Below are 15,627 nucleotides of genomic sequence, written 5' to 3' on the forward strand. Positions count from 1 at the left end.
TAACTCAAATATGAACTAGGAATTTGGATTTAAAAAACAAACCAAACTTATTTTTTAAGCTAAAAATCATACACAAGCACTAAATTAGCTCAAAAAAGAAAAGAAAAACAAAAGAAGAAGAAAGTTAAACATCAGGACACACAGCGAATGCGGAAATGGAGGGCGATGGATCTCATCGACGAGGATGCAGGCGGCGACTCCCCAAGCCCAGTAGTTCCCTCGACTGAAACCCTCTGGGTAGTGGTTTGATGTTTGGTGCATTTCGTCCCTTTGGGATGAAGCTATTAGCTGCTCACACAGTGCACAGAAGGAGGAATTTGTGGAGGTACCATATTGTTATCTACAAGAGTAGTAAGTTCAGTTTCTTTACCAGCCCTCGTCTTACTTTAGTTTCCCGTCGATGAGTGAGGGTGGATCACGGGACACAGTCGATGAACTTGAACTCGCATCCTGCGGGACAAATCGCTATGAATTTGCAGGCAAATCAAAGGAGAACAACACAAACCGCTTTAGCATCATAGACGCTAATCGTGTGCATCGATAAATATTCACTCTTACATGCATTCTTAGGATAATAAGATGACATCTCATTTCTCACACACTAAACACTGACCACCATTTCCTATGCAGTACCTATAAGTTTGTGATAGGTTTTTAAATTAAGTTTTTAAAATCCAATTCACTCATTATAATCCATAAAGTTTAATCCAATTCAAGATTTTTAAATTCAATCTATTTTTTTTTATTATTATTATAAAGAATCGACCAAATAACAATCAATTATCTATATAACAAATGACTAAAAAGTGAAAACAAAATAACTGGCAACAAATACAGAAACAATGAAACATTTCCAAATTCCAGCAATATAGTAAGACAAAATTAAATATTTCAAAAAATATTTGCGATGTTTTTTTAATCTTCGAAAATAATCTCTATCTCTAAAATATGAACAAAAATCAAAGAATTTCCCCCTTTTACATCTCCTAGCATAACCATTACTTTTCATTAAATTCTTATCATTATTTTCCAATTTTAGTCTCTTATTATATATATATAATCTAGACCTAATTCCACCAGACCTCCCTGTGAAAGTCCAAAAAAAAAAAGTAAGTGGGGTGTATTCAACGTGGGAAATTTATTGACTTTTGTAGATTTTAAAAATCTAGAGGTATTCAATCAAGACTTTTGCATACTCTATAGAAGTCTTGTGGTATTCAAAATAGACTTTCATGGAGTTTTAAAAAGTCAAGTGGTATTCAACATTGACTTTTATAAACTCTATAAAATTCTATAGGTATTCAAATTTTCCATGGACTTTTAATAACTCCATGGAATTCATTGACATACAAACATTAAAGCCTAAGGTACAACTACAAATTGTAAAAAATTGTATTTGGTTCAATTGATGTATTTTAAAAAATTTACAAACATGCATATAAACCCACATATATATACATGTAAGGATTAAACGATTTAACTTTTAAATAAGTAAATTTATTTATTAATATAAATATTAAAAATAATTTCAAATTGACTATGTTATATATGTCAATTAATTATTGGTTCAAAGAAATTAATAAAAAATCACATGTTATAGTTAAGTACAAAATTTATAAAATTCTATAAAAAAAAATCTACAAAAGTCTATAAAAATCTTGCAAAAAAGTCTACATAAATCCACATAAATCTGTGAGATTCCATAAAAGTCAATAAAAATTTATCAAATCCATAAAAGTCTATCATTTAAAAAAGTCATTAAAAGTCATCAAAACTCTGAATTGAATACACCCCACTTAGAACAATTTTATCAGATCATTTATAACCTGTTTGATATTAGTTTTTCCAAAACGAAACCAAACATGCATTTCATTTTCCCAAAACTGTTCCGGAAGTTAATCAAACGATATAAGAGGACTTCTTCAATATCCAGTTCGAAGGTTTCGGTTATCGATCTTCCGAATACCGACGTATTTCATTGCAAATCCTTAAAACACTCAAATTCCCTCATCTAATTCTTGGTATTTGGACAAAATTGGGTTAATAATGAGAATAAATAGACCTGGAGGGTACTTGTAATTGTAGAAGTCGTCGGATTTATTTGTTGTTCTTTTTCAGAATGACATATAAGTAATATTTAAATATAGTTTGATTTTCATGTAATTATGACATACCCCAGAGAAGTAAACGCAATTATCCCACATCCCCACCAAGCATAGAGAACAAGAGCAAACATTGCCTCTCTTTCAAACACACTCTCAGCCATGTTTCCAATCTTTTCAAGACACCATTAGCATAATGATAATATAGAACAAGAGACATAAAAAGGGCCTAGAACTTTTTAGAAGTGGAACATGACAAACCTGAGAATACATACTGCTCAATCTTTGACTGCCTTTACCACGTTGAACATTGGGCAAATTCTTGAAATTTTCCATGGACTACTACCACCTGTCACCACCAACAAATTAACTTTCCATCACGTAGAAATCATAGAAATAGGCTTCCTTTGATAATCTTTGCTAAGGAAAACAGAGAAACAAACTCAAGAGCTTATAGCTAAGATGGACTAGATGGTGTATGCAGTGACTTGTAAATAATATTTCATCGAGCTTTTGTTTACACTTTCCAGTAAGTTTCGCTTCCCAAGTTATACTAATGAAACAAGAATTAGTAAGATTGCTAACATGAGTTATCCACAAGAAAGAGAAATGAGATCCAGTCATGGCATTGGTAGAAACCACCATCGTTTGAGATAATATTGAAAATGGGTCACGAAGAAAAACTTGAAAAAATGATTGCAGAAGCATTAGATTTCAATAAATTGTTGTTGCCAAAAAAGGAAGAAATTGACCCTTGTGTTTTACAAGATGGATAAGAATCTTTTTGACATATAAATAAATACTTTCCTCTTTAAAATTGAAATCTATGTTGTTTCCTCTCTTTTAATTATAGCAATCTACAGCTAACTGGTCATCGTGAAATGGCAAGCCGTGCTTCCAAGAAAAGTCAAGTTTCCAACTAGGTGACTGTTCATATTTCAAATTTAAAGAAATGCTGGTTCCTATGAAACTGATAAATATAAGCAACCGAAATTTATAGCTACTCTTTCTTCTCATTGAACACACCGTTCTCAACTCTGCCATTGTAACTTTGATAAGGAACTTCGATCATGGGCCTTGGAGCAGGTTGTCCACCAAAGTCTTCTGGAAAACATTCAAAATCAGGACCAAAATTGAACTTCACGACACAATTCGGTTGGTTCGGAAGAGTGTACATTGAAGCAGCAGGGTAGTAGTGACCACCAAAAAGATTATTGAAAGCAACCCCTTGGCATACTCCATTTTTGAAAAAAGACATCTCACTTCCTGCACGACACCAAAAAAAAGGGTCTCATGAATAACTCAATGGTAGATTAATTACCTACAATTAATTACATGTCGAAGAATTAAAATTCAAAGAAGGTAACTTGTAAGTCAATGTAGAAACAATCCAAAACATATAAAGCAACCATGCATGATAAAGAATCTCGCATTTTGAGATATAGTACTTAATTGTTCAACCACCATCCCTTCACCATAAAAAATCATTTCTGCCTCTGCATTCAGATTTGGAAACATTCCACAAATAAACAGTCATTACAAGCCTGATGGAAATTAAAAATGGCGATCAAGGTGCTAACATACATCTGTCGCATAGCTAGTTCAGTTGGCATTTTAACTACCAAATAGACCTACCGTTTTTTTACCTTTCACAGACAAGATAATCAGGTTCGAAAGCTATGAAAAGATTGAAACAACTTTTCGCTACCTCTTCACATGATTTTATATTCCATCTGGAGTATTTCATTTCCAAATTCAAATATATTGCACCCACAACTTAACTTGTTTGTTCAAGAAAAAATGAAGAGATCGCATCAACCTGAAAATTAGGACTTTTTCTTATTGCCAATAAACTATAGTTTCTTACTCAAAATCTTAACAGACAAACAATTAAGCAACGCGAGTAAAACAATCAAACCAAACCTTGGTTTTCTTACACGCGACCTAAAATAAAACTGGAACAAAAAAACCAAAGAAGTTAACACCATGCATGAAAAAGCCTAATATCTAGAATTGTATAGAGAGCTAGAACACTATAACTATAGGGTACATCAAGTTGTGTTTCTCACTTTCTGTTCTTTTAAAACTTAAATTCATGTCATTTTTTTATTTCAAAATTCCTACCAGCATCTCCAACTACAAATCATTGCATTTATCCAACCATTATTTTCCCCCTGGAATATTTAATCAATCATTCCCTTTCCTCAACCTATTCAATTTCCTTAACCTTTTCAAATAATTATAATATACCATCAACCATTACCCACTATCCATCAGCTACCATATAAAACTTTCAAATTACATTACCAAGTTTCTTCTTCTCATCCGAAAAAACTTCCCATGATAGAAACCAATCCAACACAACCTTCAATGAACTTGATTGACCAACTTTAAAACAATACAATAAAATGACCCAAATTAATTTGTTGATTGAATGACAAACCGGTTAATCCATTCCTCTAAGTCCAGTGAGTGGCTTAATCTAGCTTTTATGGAAGCTTCAACAATTAATGGATTGGTTATAGCATTAGCACTTTTATTTGTCAATCCTTTGGTTTAATATTAGAATAGGAAAATGCATATTTTTTGCTTATTTATTGTCGTGGACTACATGCATACCACTGAATACGGACCTCCTTAGGAGAAAGAGAGGGCTCTTGCCTAGTAGATTGGTTGCCCAACTTCTTCTTCTTCCTTTTTTTAGATGAAAGCAAAAAATCTTGTAGACAAATAGAACAATACTCAGTCTAGACTGAAAAATAGTGTCTATTCAAAACGTAATACAAAGTTTCGACCATAGACCAAAGTGATCATATTGATCAGAAAAGTAGACATTGGGAACTCCTACAAAAAAAATTGTGGGAATTTTATATACTAATCTTATTCATCTTTTTATTGCTTCTTGCTGTTTCTTTTTGACTGGATTTCTGAGCTTCATTTGTATTGTATTTTTATTTGGATTCAAGATTCTCTAGTGTACACTACTACATTTGGTGTTTCCAGAAAGTTATCTGTTGAGTTCTCACTTCTAATCACTGTTTTGGGCACTGTTGAAGATGGATACCAAAAGAATAATGGCAAATGGTAAAGACTCCCCCTATGGTGTGTGTATATGTGTGAAAATGTGTATGTTTTGAGTAAAAAAATTATTTCCCACCAGATAAATTAAACCAAAGACAGGTAAGGCCATTAAACCATAAGATAAGTAAGCTTCCTTAAACCAATCAAACAAATAGGGTGCGAGCATTCAAACCTCTCCTAAGACTAAGAGATCTCTCCAGAGATTCCGATCAGAAGTATATTCATCCAAGACAATTTCTTCATTGACACTTACAAAACACACAGCATCCAAATTATGCTTTATCAAATATATAGCACACAAACAACGGTCAAATAAAGGTTAACATCAAGTTTACACTAGCAATGATCTAGAACAACGATATGCATTGAAACAATCTACATTATAAAGAACAGATATGTACTCACCAGGAACAACTTTGGGGGAATCATCTTTGGCATCAGGAGCACAGACATAGCGCTGCCCCTTGTACCAAACCATTCGCTGAGGATCGGGAGCGTAAGACCCTCCATCTGGTACATTAATGTAAAACCCGATAACATCACCTTCTTTATATCCTTCCTCCCCATACTTCTCCCTCAAAGCCTTGTGCACTTTACTGCCATCAACATCTCTATACCCGAAACTATTCCCATCGTATCCTACTGGTGCCTGCAAGTCGCCTTTATCTGTCGACCACCCCAACCTCGTATGCCCTGTCTCTCCCAAATGCACCACTTTTATTTCAAAATACCATGCACCTTCACTCACACCTCGAGTAGCTCTCACCATTCTATACCCCTTAGTGCTTCCCACACTTAATCTATCTTCACTGAGTTCAACCTTTTCTGCCTTGTACACCTTTGAAAGACATAATTTCAAGTCTGGGCTGTCGTCGTCTTTGTCGGGAAATCTTGGAATTGGTGTGATTAAAACTTTACCCTCGGCCGAGGGGCCAACGTTTGCTGCCTTCTTGGAATTATGGCAATTGTTAGAGACATGCTTGGTCTTTTTCTTCCCCTTCCTGGACGTGGTGGTCCACACGTCCTTGCTCTTCTTCTTGGGCTTCTTCACGGCATGTGCGGGCTTCCCGTTCGGGAGAGGCAACGGCGTATTCGTCGTATCAGCGCTTGGGAGCATTAGAGCAATTCTGGCTTCCAAAGAACCGCCTTTCGGCAATTCAGAAATCTGCTTTTGCTGCTTCGTATTGTGCTCCTCTTCTTCTCCCTCCTCGTCTTCTTCTTCATCTTCTTCTCCGGCATCCGTTTCTGGGTTCAAACTCGGAGTTCCATAGTTGGAAGTCTCATCAGAGGAGATCTCCTCGGAGGCTGCGTGTTCCAGCTCTTCCTTGGCCCCATTACCGTGATCAGTGCCGGTTTCCCTCTCGGCCTTGGTGCCTGAGATAGTGAAAACTGTATTATCGGTGTCGCCGCCGTTCACGGTGGCCGTGGGTGGTGTTTGAATGGACTCCATTGTAGATGTTAAGAGGCGTTGAAAGAAAACCAGGTGAAATAAAATTCATTGGGGCCAAAATTCGATATGGGCTTTAGAATGCAACAAGGCCCAAAATAAGCCCATGAATTGTTTACACTTTATTACTACTTCATTCACATACGATATGTATATATGATATTAAACTTTTAAATCTTATTTATTAATTTAAAAAATTGAAAAATATTTAAATTTGATTTTATTCCCAACAAAATATTTTGAGTAGAGTAGGTGGTCTCACGAATCTTTATCTGTGACACGGGTCAATCCTATCGATATTCACAATAAAAAATAATACTCTTAACATAAAAAGTAATATTTTTTTATAGATGACTTAAATAAGAGATTTGTCTACAAAATACGACTCGTGAGATTGTCTCAAACAAATTTTTGCCTTTTGAGTAAGCAATGATAGTTGCGGTCATTCTATTAGATAAACGATCGAATATATTAAGGTATTGTTATAAGAAATACGAGCATTTTGGGGATTTTAAAAATTTGATCATTACATTATTTTTCTCTTTGTCAGATCCAACTTTAATATTATAATAATAACATATATTACATGGATTAAATAAAAAATGTATACGATAAATAATTAATCACATCGTTGCACATGAAATATACGAAAGTTGAACAACAGAAAGACCATCAGATATGAAAGCTCAAATGCTGAAGTCCACGAGAATTGCAGTTGGTCCGAGAAAGCGTTCGAATAAGGAAGTTGACTCACAATCCATGATAAAACATCGTGGAAGATGAATAATCCGTGGAGAATACTAGAACAAAAATGAATTCAAATAATGTTATATATATATATATATATATATATATATATATATATATATATAACGGAAGTAAATTATAAACATTTTTTAGTCAGAGTTGACGAAGTACTTTAATTTTCCTCTCCTTTTTTAATTTTTTTTTTTGTTTTTTTGTTCTTACTTGGTAGGTAAGTCAATTCATCGAAGAATTGACCAAAAGCAGCCCAAGAAAAGTCCGAAGAGTTAGGTACGTTACATAACGGATGATCCATCATTCTCAATTATAAAATTTATTTTATTTTTTTACATAAATTAATAATATTAATGAGAAAACAAATTATACTGACATGATTTCTAATACATTCTTATTTAATGATATTATAAAAACAAAGTGGATATATTTATGCACATTAAATAGGGGTAAATGAGTAAAATATTTTATCAAATATGGAAATCGAACTATATATTTGAGATAAACGAAAAACGTGGATTATATAATTGGGAAGCAATAAATATTAAAAATAAAATACACAATGCATACATATAAAATAAATTTCATTTTTCTATATTTTTCTTTTTTGGGAACACTATATGGTTACATATATATAATAATTTGATAAATCATGTTTTTCAAGACACTAGTATTTTTTTTTTGAAGGTAAGACACTAGTATTAATAACGATTGGTCATGTTTGTAAATCACATGTTTCTTATTTTGGTTGGCAAAAATTTGTGTGAGACGGTCTCACGGGTCGTATTTGTGAGACGGATCTCTTATTTGGGTTATCCATGAAAAATTATTATTTTCTATGCTAAGAGTATCACTTTTTATTATGAATATGGGTATGGTTAACCCGTCTCACAGATTAAAATCCGTGAGACGGTCTCACATGAGACCCACTCATTTTGTAAATTACACATTGTACTAACGCGTGCATAAAACATGGGTTTTAATAACGATGGATCATATTTTGTGAATTACATGTTTCATGTATGTAGTTTCAAATACTTTTCGATTCACAAAAAATAGTAAGTCTTATATGAGACCGTATCATGGATCTTAATATGTGAGACGGATCAACCTTACGGATATTCACAATAAAAAGTAATACTCTTAGCATAAAAAATAATAATTTTTCATGGATGACCCAAATAAGATATCTGTCTCACAAATACGACCCGTGAGACCGTCTCACACAAGTTTTTGTCCACAAAAAATATATCATTTTTCTTATAAGGACAACTATAGCATCTGGACAATCTACCTCTACATAATTGTGCTTCTGGCAATACATGAGAATTGAATATTTTAATTTTACTTTGATACTAATTGTAGGACTAAACATTTTTTATTTTACAAAAAAATTAACTAGTATAAACGATATAACTCATATCTTTTAACATAAACAACCGTCCGAACATCACGACTCTACTGTCAGATACATTTATTGCACCAAACAATGTATAAAAATTGATTAGTTTAAGGCAAAAACTTGTGTGAGACGGTCTCACGGGTCATATTTGTGAGACAGATCTCTTATTTGGGTCACCCATGAAAAAGTATTACTTTTTATGCTAAGAGTATTACTTTTTATTGTGAATATGAGTAGGATTGACCCGTCTCACGGATTATGACCCGTGAGACGGTCTCACATGAGACTCACTCTTAGTTTAATCATTCATACTTGATATATAGCAGAAGTGTCGTAAATTATGATAAGTATTATTGTTTGATGTATAATATAGGTTTGAATTAATTTTCAATCTAAAATCTGGAACAAGGTTTAATAGACGTGGAAACGAATAAAGTCGGATCGAAAAACATATTATCATATTTGAAATCGTCGAATTTGAGCCGAACTCGAGCTCCATTAAATTTTTTCGATATTGAACACGAGTTCGAATATATTTTATTATGTTTGAATTTAAGCTTTCAATTCTCAAGATTTTTTTTATAAAAGAAAAAAAAAAGGAGGAAATTTAAAAAAAATGAATTTTTGACATTTTCAAAGCCCTACGGTATAGAACATGGAAGTCTCCTTCCCGACTCAGAGCTCTTGTGTTTTCCATGTCCGAACCACGCGTCGTGTAGATGGTCCCACCATGAACTTCCTCCAATTCCTAACTACCACCATCATAAATAAATGCGCATGACTGAACACGCCTGCTTGCTAAAACCCTTTATTTGACTCCCATTTAATCGGTGTTCTCTCTGCAGATTCTTCGACAGTATTCGATCGCCGGCTTGTTCTCTTTAACTGTCTGCTGTGTGTGTTTGTACACGGGAACTCATGTATAAGGGGGAGGAGGGTCCCATGTCTCCAAGCAACTCCTTTACCTCCAACGTACGAGTTTTCTTTTCCCCCTTTTTTTTGCTTTTGAACGTAATGATTGGTTTTCGGGGGTTAAGAATTCTACCCGATATTCATTTTCTTGGTGCCGAAAGAGTTTCTTGATTTCTTGTATTCTTGATTGGTGACGATGCGTGACAGCGGCCTATTATTATTGCTGTTTAATTGTTTTCTTGGTTGTCGAGCATGAGGGTCTGTACTGGTTATGCTTACCCGGTGTTTGATTGTTTTCTTGGATTCTTGACCGAAGGGTGTGAGGGCCAGTACTGATCATGCTCAACCTTTACTTATAACAGATTTCTTGTCTTCCTGAATGGCTGAGATTGGGTGCCGGTAGCTAATTATCTTTAAGTTTCTAGTGATGTTACTGAATATGGATTGATGAGGATTTGTGCCAGTAATTGACTGTCTGCTGTTTAATTACTTTGTTGATTGGCGAGGATGAAGGCCAGTACTGGTCGTGCTTACATATGTTGGACCAAATTGGTGTGTGCTGACTGCTGGGATAAATGGGGACTTTTTTTTATTTTAATTTTTAATCGATTTTAATATTTTAAAATTCCGTTCCTTGATTTTCAACTTGCAACTAAATGGTAAGCATAAATTTTTTTAGACCAGACTCCAACGTGCTTTGTGATACTTAGCTTGCTTATTTTCTTGAGTATGATCACATGTATGGTCATAGGCTTAAAAACATAATAAAAAATCCCAATTGGAAGTAAATAATTAATGGGAAAGTATTTGGGAAACTCTGATCATGCATCATATTCAAGCCTTTTGCAATTCTCTTGAGTATAATCACATGTGTTATCAAAGACAGAAGAATGTAACATAATAAATCTCACTTAGAAGCAACATACTTTATCAAGAGTACCTGGGAGGAAACTCATCATATACGAGGACTGCTTTTATTCTTGAATTGAAGAGATCCTATCCAGTGAATTATTGTATGGATCCAGTTGTTTCTTAGAGTGCTCTGTATGAAGTAAATAAAGATGATGTAGTGGCTTACGGCTTATACCATGGATAAGTTCCATTTTTTATACCAGTTTTTAGACAGAGGCATATTACAAAATCACTTGCTTCAGTTGTCTCAATTACGGCTGCATGTTGTTGGATCACGTTCGTTTGAGTGTTGCTCTAGTTTTCTCAGAACACTAGAAGAAATTCTGAAGGCTAACATGATTTCTTCTGAACAGGGCAATTCCGGTGTGTCACCAGTGGAAAATGGTTTTGATTATTCTCCCCCTCTATTGAACTCTGAGAAGGCCATTCATGAGCTTGTCCAACAGCCGCTCCTTGATGGAATTGATGATCATCTCTTTGAATTTTCAGAGGCTTTAAGAAGTGTGTCTTTTGTAGTACTTAACCATTTGAAGTTATGCCATATCTTAACACAAAACATTTGATTTGACCTGCGATCTTAGCTGTAGCGAAGGCACTAAGAAGAGTTACTGAAGGGAAGGCTTCTGCACAAGCTGAGGCTGCTGAATGGAAGCGCAAATATGAACTGGAGAGGGCACGTAACTTGCTGTTGGAGCAAAGAGGTTATAACCAACTTGTGTGTATATAGTAAAGTTGATTACATATAGCATCACTTGTTTAGAAAATGGAATTTTATCCAAGATGCACATATTTTGCACGTCGATTATTTTTCCTTAATGATAGCTCAAAGTTAATGATGATTACTTCTTGAATTTGTGAGTTGATATTTGTTGATGTTTCTGGTCATTTTTTGAGCTAATGTTTAGGTTGACTTGCAAACCAATATCACGTTGAAGGTTTAAAAGACAGGCAAAATGAATTATATCCGTTTGTGATTTCCAGCTCAGTTTTGATGAAACTGATCAACCGATCTATGCTTGGTTTGAGATATAATGACTACGAAATGGGGTCTAAAAAAGAAACTGCGTCAGTCAAGGATTATAAACACTGATGGTTTTATTTTTATGTCGTCCCATTATTCTATTTCTTTTCCATTCTCTGTCTTGAAAGTTCCAACTAACAGGGAAACAGATTCCCCATTTTTGGCATGTTTAGTTTGTTAAAACTAGCAATGGATACTTTTGCGAGACTGTAGTATTCCTGGTAGATTTTTGGCTATGACACGAGGATAATCTAACCTGGTATTAGTTTGCATCTTTTGTCAACCGTGAAATATTGCATACTAAAATTTGCTTCTGTTTTCCTTGATATTGATTTGGTAATTGCTTTCTGTTTTTTGTTGTGTTCCACTCTGCAATGGAGGTTAGTCTATAATTTAAAGTTTCCCAGGATTTCGCAAGATATAATGTTCTTGCCTGCTTTGCAGAGCTGTCATCAAGAGGGCAATGCAGTGAGTTTAATGTGCAGAAAGCTGGAAACTCGCTTGACCAAATCATGTTGTTTGATGAGAACAGTGAAAAATGTGAATTGTGCAATGGGAAGGATGATATATGTGCTAATGAAGTTCTTCGAGATGGTGAATCTGATTCTGACTCTCCCTTGGTGCACGCTAAGATGATGAGGAAGGTGTGATATCGTTTCTTAGCCCCGTCATATGATTATTGACTTATGCTCTTTAATATTTTAGATTTACCTGCATTAATTTTCTTCTTTCATATCTCATGGGTAACAATATACCAAAGAGAAAAAAAAATAAAAAGAAATGATAGAACAAGATTTGACATATTGATTTTATGGAGACAGGCATCGTTTAGGCTAGCATGGTGCTGCAATGGCGAAAAAGGTGATCGCCACAAACATGACATTGTCTCTTTTGAAAAGGGTAATATTACAACTGCGGAACGTAGCAGCAAACAGGTATAACTATTGTACTAGTGTTTATCAAATATCGTCTTGCATCATTTTGATTGATCACTCATTGCTTGTAATTCCCTATCATAAATATTTTTATTTACGAAAGTTTTTAAATTTAAGTATCAATCTGCGAGTAAAATTATCTTGTTTCAGATTTCCTTGAAGTGGGAATCCCCCCCTCAGACTGTGCTTATATTGACCAAGCCAAATTCAACTTCTGTACAAATTCTCTGTTTTGAAATGGTCAGGTAAGATGCTTTAAGATGTCTGGTTCTTACATTATGTATTTCCGTCATTTATGTTACTTGTAACTTTACCCTAAATTTTGTTAAAACTTCCGACTTACTAGCCACTGTGAGATAAAATGTGACAAGTCTTAAACTTCTTGAAACCATTAAGGCATCTTTAAACTTAAAGATGATCAGAAAAAATTCCCAGTGGGATTTATTCCGCATTTATTTCAATCTTGTCTCTGCATTGTACCCATAATCTTAATATTAATTACCATTTAAGATGTATTCTCTTTCCCAGATGGTTGAAGGAGCAGAAAAAACTAAATATATTCGTGGAGCCACGAGTAAAGAATGAGCTTTTGGCAGAATCATCATACTATGGCTTTGTACAGACCTGGCTTGATGGTAATACTAAATGATTTAATATGACGTGGTCGTGTTTTTTTTTCTTCGTTAATAATACTAAATACGTGATATCCTCTTTTCCCTAAACTTTTCAGTTTTCATTCATGTAGTATGACTTCATCTTGGTAAACTGGATAATAGATTGATGCTTTGTACCTGTTGTCGATTCATGTGTTTGTTTGCATCTGTGAACACCGTTCCATGCTTTTTTTCCACAGACAAGGAGATGCTACTCTTGCACACAAAGGTCGACCTCGTTGTAACTCTAGGCGGGGATGGAACCGTCCTTTGGGTATGTGTGATGCTCTATGGTATACTCGGTGTTTAAGGAATCGTGAAACATTTTGTTTCTACCTTTTCCAAATTGAATTTTGCTTCTCCATGTCCATGGTTGATGAAGTTTTCCTCTTAACTTAGGCCACCAATGGACTTTTCTTTGAAAATTTGAGCTAGCTACGTTGGAAATGACCGCATACCATTTTATTTTTTTCCAGGCTGCATCTGTGTTCAAAGGCCCCGTTCCTCCAATTGTGCCATTCTCTTTGGGTTCTCTCGGTTTCATGACCCCATTTTGTATCCTCAATCTTCTCGATACGGTTTCTTGTTTTCATTCTTAGTTTTTTACATCACGATCCTTTATCATTTCTTGTGAGGATGATCTATTGTCCGTTGAAAATGATATTCTCTGGACTGTCAAATGATCTTTAACACAATCAGATAGCGAACACTACCGAGAATATCTGAACTCCATCCTCAGTGGTCCTATCGGTATCACATTGAGACATCGGTTGCAGTGCCATATCATTCGAGATGCAGCCAAAAGTGAATTTGAGAATGAAGGTCCCATGCTCGTCTTGAATGAAGTTACTATTGACCGTGGTATTTCTTCATTCCTTACAAATCTTGAATGCTATTGCGACAACTCGTTTGTCACCTGCGTACAAGGGGACGGTCTTATATTGTCTACTACGTCTGGGAGCACAGCATATTCCCTGGCTGCTGGAGGATCGATGGTCCATCCTCAGGTATGTGCTTTTCAACGTTTAATCTTTTATCAACTCTGACCATATCCGTTAGTGTTCTCTTATACAGTTGCTAATACCGGAACAAAATCCGATGACATACAGGTTCCCGGGATTCTGTTCACACCGATATGCCCCCACTCATTATCCTTCCGGCCTCTAATATTACCAGAGCATGTGACGATCAGAGTGGTCGTCCCTTTCAACAGCAGAAGTCATGCCTGGGTATCCTTTGATGGAAAGGACCGGAAACAGTTGGCCCCTGGGGATGCGCTTGTTTGCAGCATGGCACCATGGCCTGTCCCCACAGCATGTCAGGTTGATTCAACTAACGATTTCTTACGTAGCATCCACGACGGGCTTCACTGGAATCTGAGGAAGACTCAATCTTTCGACGGTCCTCGTGATTCGTGAAAAAGCTCGTATTAGGTTTGTTTTCAAGGATATTTGTCCCACAGGTTAAGATTCTGATTACACTCAGGGGAGTGATTCCCAGTAGTTGTGCACTATGCAAGGAGCGAGAATTCATGTCATAAAGAAAAGTTTATTCTAATAAAAAATTAATATCTTCTTGTTTCAAAATAAATTACTTATTTTTTGAAGTTATTGTTTCAAAGTTTATAATATTTAAGATACTAAAATTAAAACTTTAATGATTACAAATCCAATATTAACACATAAATTTAAAATTAGGATATATATTTGGGCATCCGCAATGGTGGATGTTATAAGACTTATCAATTCATCAAAAATCGTGGAGTTCACTGTCATATACTTATTATAAAAACATATCCATTTTACCCACATATTTTTAACATTAAAACTCATTATTTATAGGTCACACAGTCTACTCAATCATCTTAAAAAATTTTCATATTAAATATAAATGTTTTACAATATTTAAATCATTTTCTAGATGTTTCAACGGTTACTTTGCAACGGCTAGTTTCCAATGATTATTTTACAATGACAATGTTGTAAAGTTGATAATAATTGAAAATCACATTAATGGAAATGAGAAATACCATAATTAAAAAGTACAATAACTCGGAAAATACAATAATACTAGAAAATACACGTTAAGTAAATAATTTAGATATTTCATATCGACTTAATATCTTGACATAGACATTCATGTATGATAGGATGAACCTCTGTCATCTGTGAGAAAATACATGTTGAGAAAATATGTGTGCACATTGGTGTGTATTTATAGAAAGGATTTCAAATTAGCTCTTAACTAGACGTTAAATTTTTTTTTTTGAATTTTTTATTTTCTCTCCTATAATGCCCACTCACAACAAAGATGAGGTGTTAAATAATGTTCATTTAACATCCCAATATAGGTGCTCTTGTGATTTATACGATTAAGAAGATGGTAGTGATTCAAATATTATTA

General features: G+C 34.6%; 2 protein-coding genes across 7 annotated transcripts; one reads left to right on the plus strand and one right to left on the minus strand.

The window, feature by feature from the left end:
• Positions 1-6,672, minus strand: LOC140823238 (protein TRAUCO-like). Of its 6 annotated transcripts, none has more exons than XR_012116167.1 (5): positions 5,589-6,672; positions 3,278-3,368; positions 3,129-3,206; positions 2,364-2,451; positions 1-450 (listed from the first exon to the last, which is right to left on the minus strand). XR_012116167.1 is itself a non-coding variant. In XM_073184472.1 (4 exons), exons 1-3 carry the CDS (start codon positions 6,631-6,633, stop codon positions 2,381-2,383), a joined length of 1,356 nt encoding a protein of 451 aa, XP_073040573.1. In that variant the 5' UTR covers positions 6,634-6,672; the 3' UTR covers positions 5-450; positions 2,364-2,380. The 6 variants fall into 6 exon arrangements, 4 of the variants coding, with proteins under 4 accessions (XP_073040573.1, XP_073040571.1, XP_073040574.1 ...); XR_012116166.1 differs by having other exon boundaries at positions 1-465; XM_073184472.1 differs by having other exon boundaries at positions 5-450; positions 3,129-3,368.
• A 2,761-nt stretch (positions 6,673-9,433) lies between these two features.
• Positions 9,434-14,814, plus strand: LOC140823239 (NAD(H) kinase 1). The gene is made up of 11 exons (XM_073184475.1): positions 9,434-9,763; positions 10,969-11,116; positions 11,197-11,316; positions 12,081-12,280; positions 12,458-12,571; positions 12,722-12,816; positions 13,100-13,206; positions 13,425-13,498; positions 13,701-13,779; positions 13,924-14,231; positions 14,334-14,814. The coding sequence occupies exons 1-11, from the start codon at positions 9,710-9,712 to the stop codon at positions 14,640-14,642; spliced, it is 1,608 nt and encodes a 535-aa protein (XP_073040576.1). The 5' UTR covers positions 9,434-9,709; the 3' UTR covers positions 14,643-14,814.
• Positions 14,815-15,627: the final 813 nt, after the last annotated feature.

Source organism: Primulina eburnea, chromosome 2 (genome assembly GCF_022965805.1).
Source record: "Primulina eburnea isolate SZY01 chromosome 2, ASM2296580v1, whole genome shotgun sequence".
Taxonomy (NCBI): domain Eukaryota; kingdom Viridiplantae; phylum Streptophyta; class Magnoliopsida; order Lamiales; family Gesneriaceae; genus Primulina; species Primulina eburnea.

Coding starts and splice junctions, on each gene's coding strand:
- LOC140823239 (XM_073184475.1), top strand. CDS start 9,710: ATGTATAAGGGGGAGGAGGGTCCCATGTCTCCAAGCAACTCCTTTACC. Junction 12,817..13,099: donor CTCTGTTTTGAAATGGTCAG/GTAAGATGCTTT, acceptor TCTCTTTCCCAG/ATGGTTGAAGGAGCAGAAAA. Junction 13,499..13,700: donor GGGATGGAACCGTCCTTTGG/GTATGTGTGATG, acceptor ATTTTTTTCCAG/GCTGCATCTGTGTTCAAAGG.
- LOC140823238 (XM_073184472.1), bottom strand. CDS start 6,633: ATGGAGTCCATTCAAACACCACCCACGGCCACCGTGAACGGCGGCGAC. Junction 3,369..5,588: donor TTCCCCCAAAGTTGTTCCTG/GTGAGTACATAT, acceptor GGTGTCGTGCAG/GAAGTGAGATGTCTTTTTTC. Junction 2,452..3,128: donor CAATGGCAGAGTTGAGAACG/GTGTGTTCAATG, acceptor TGGTGGTGACAG/GTGGTAGTAGTCCATGGAAA.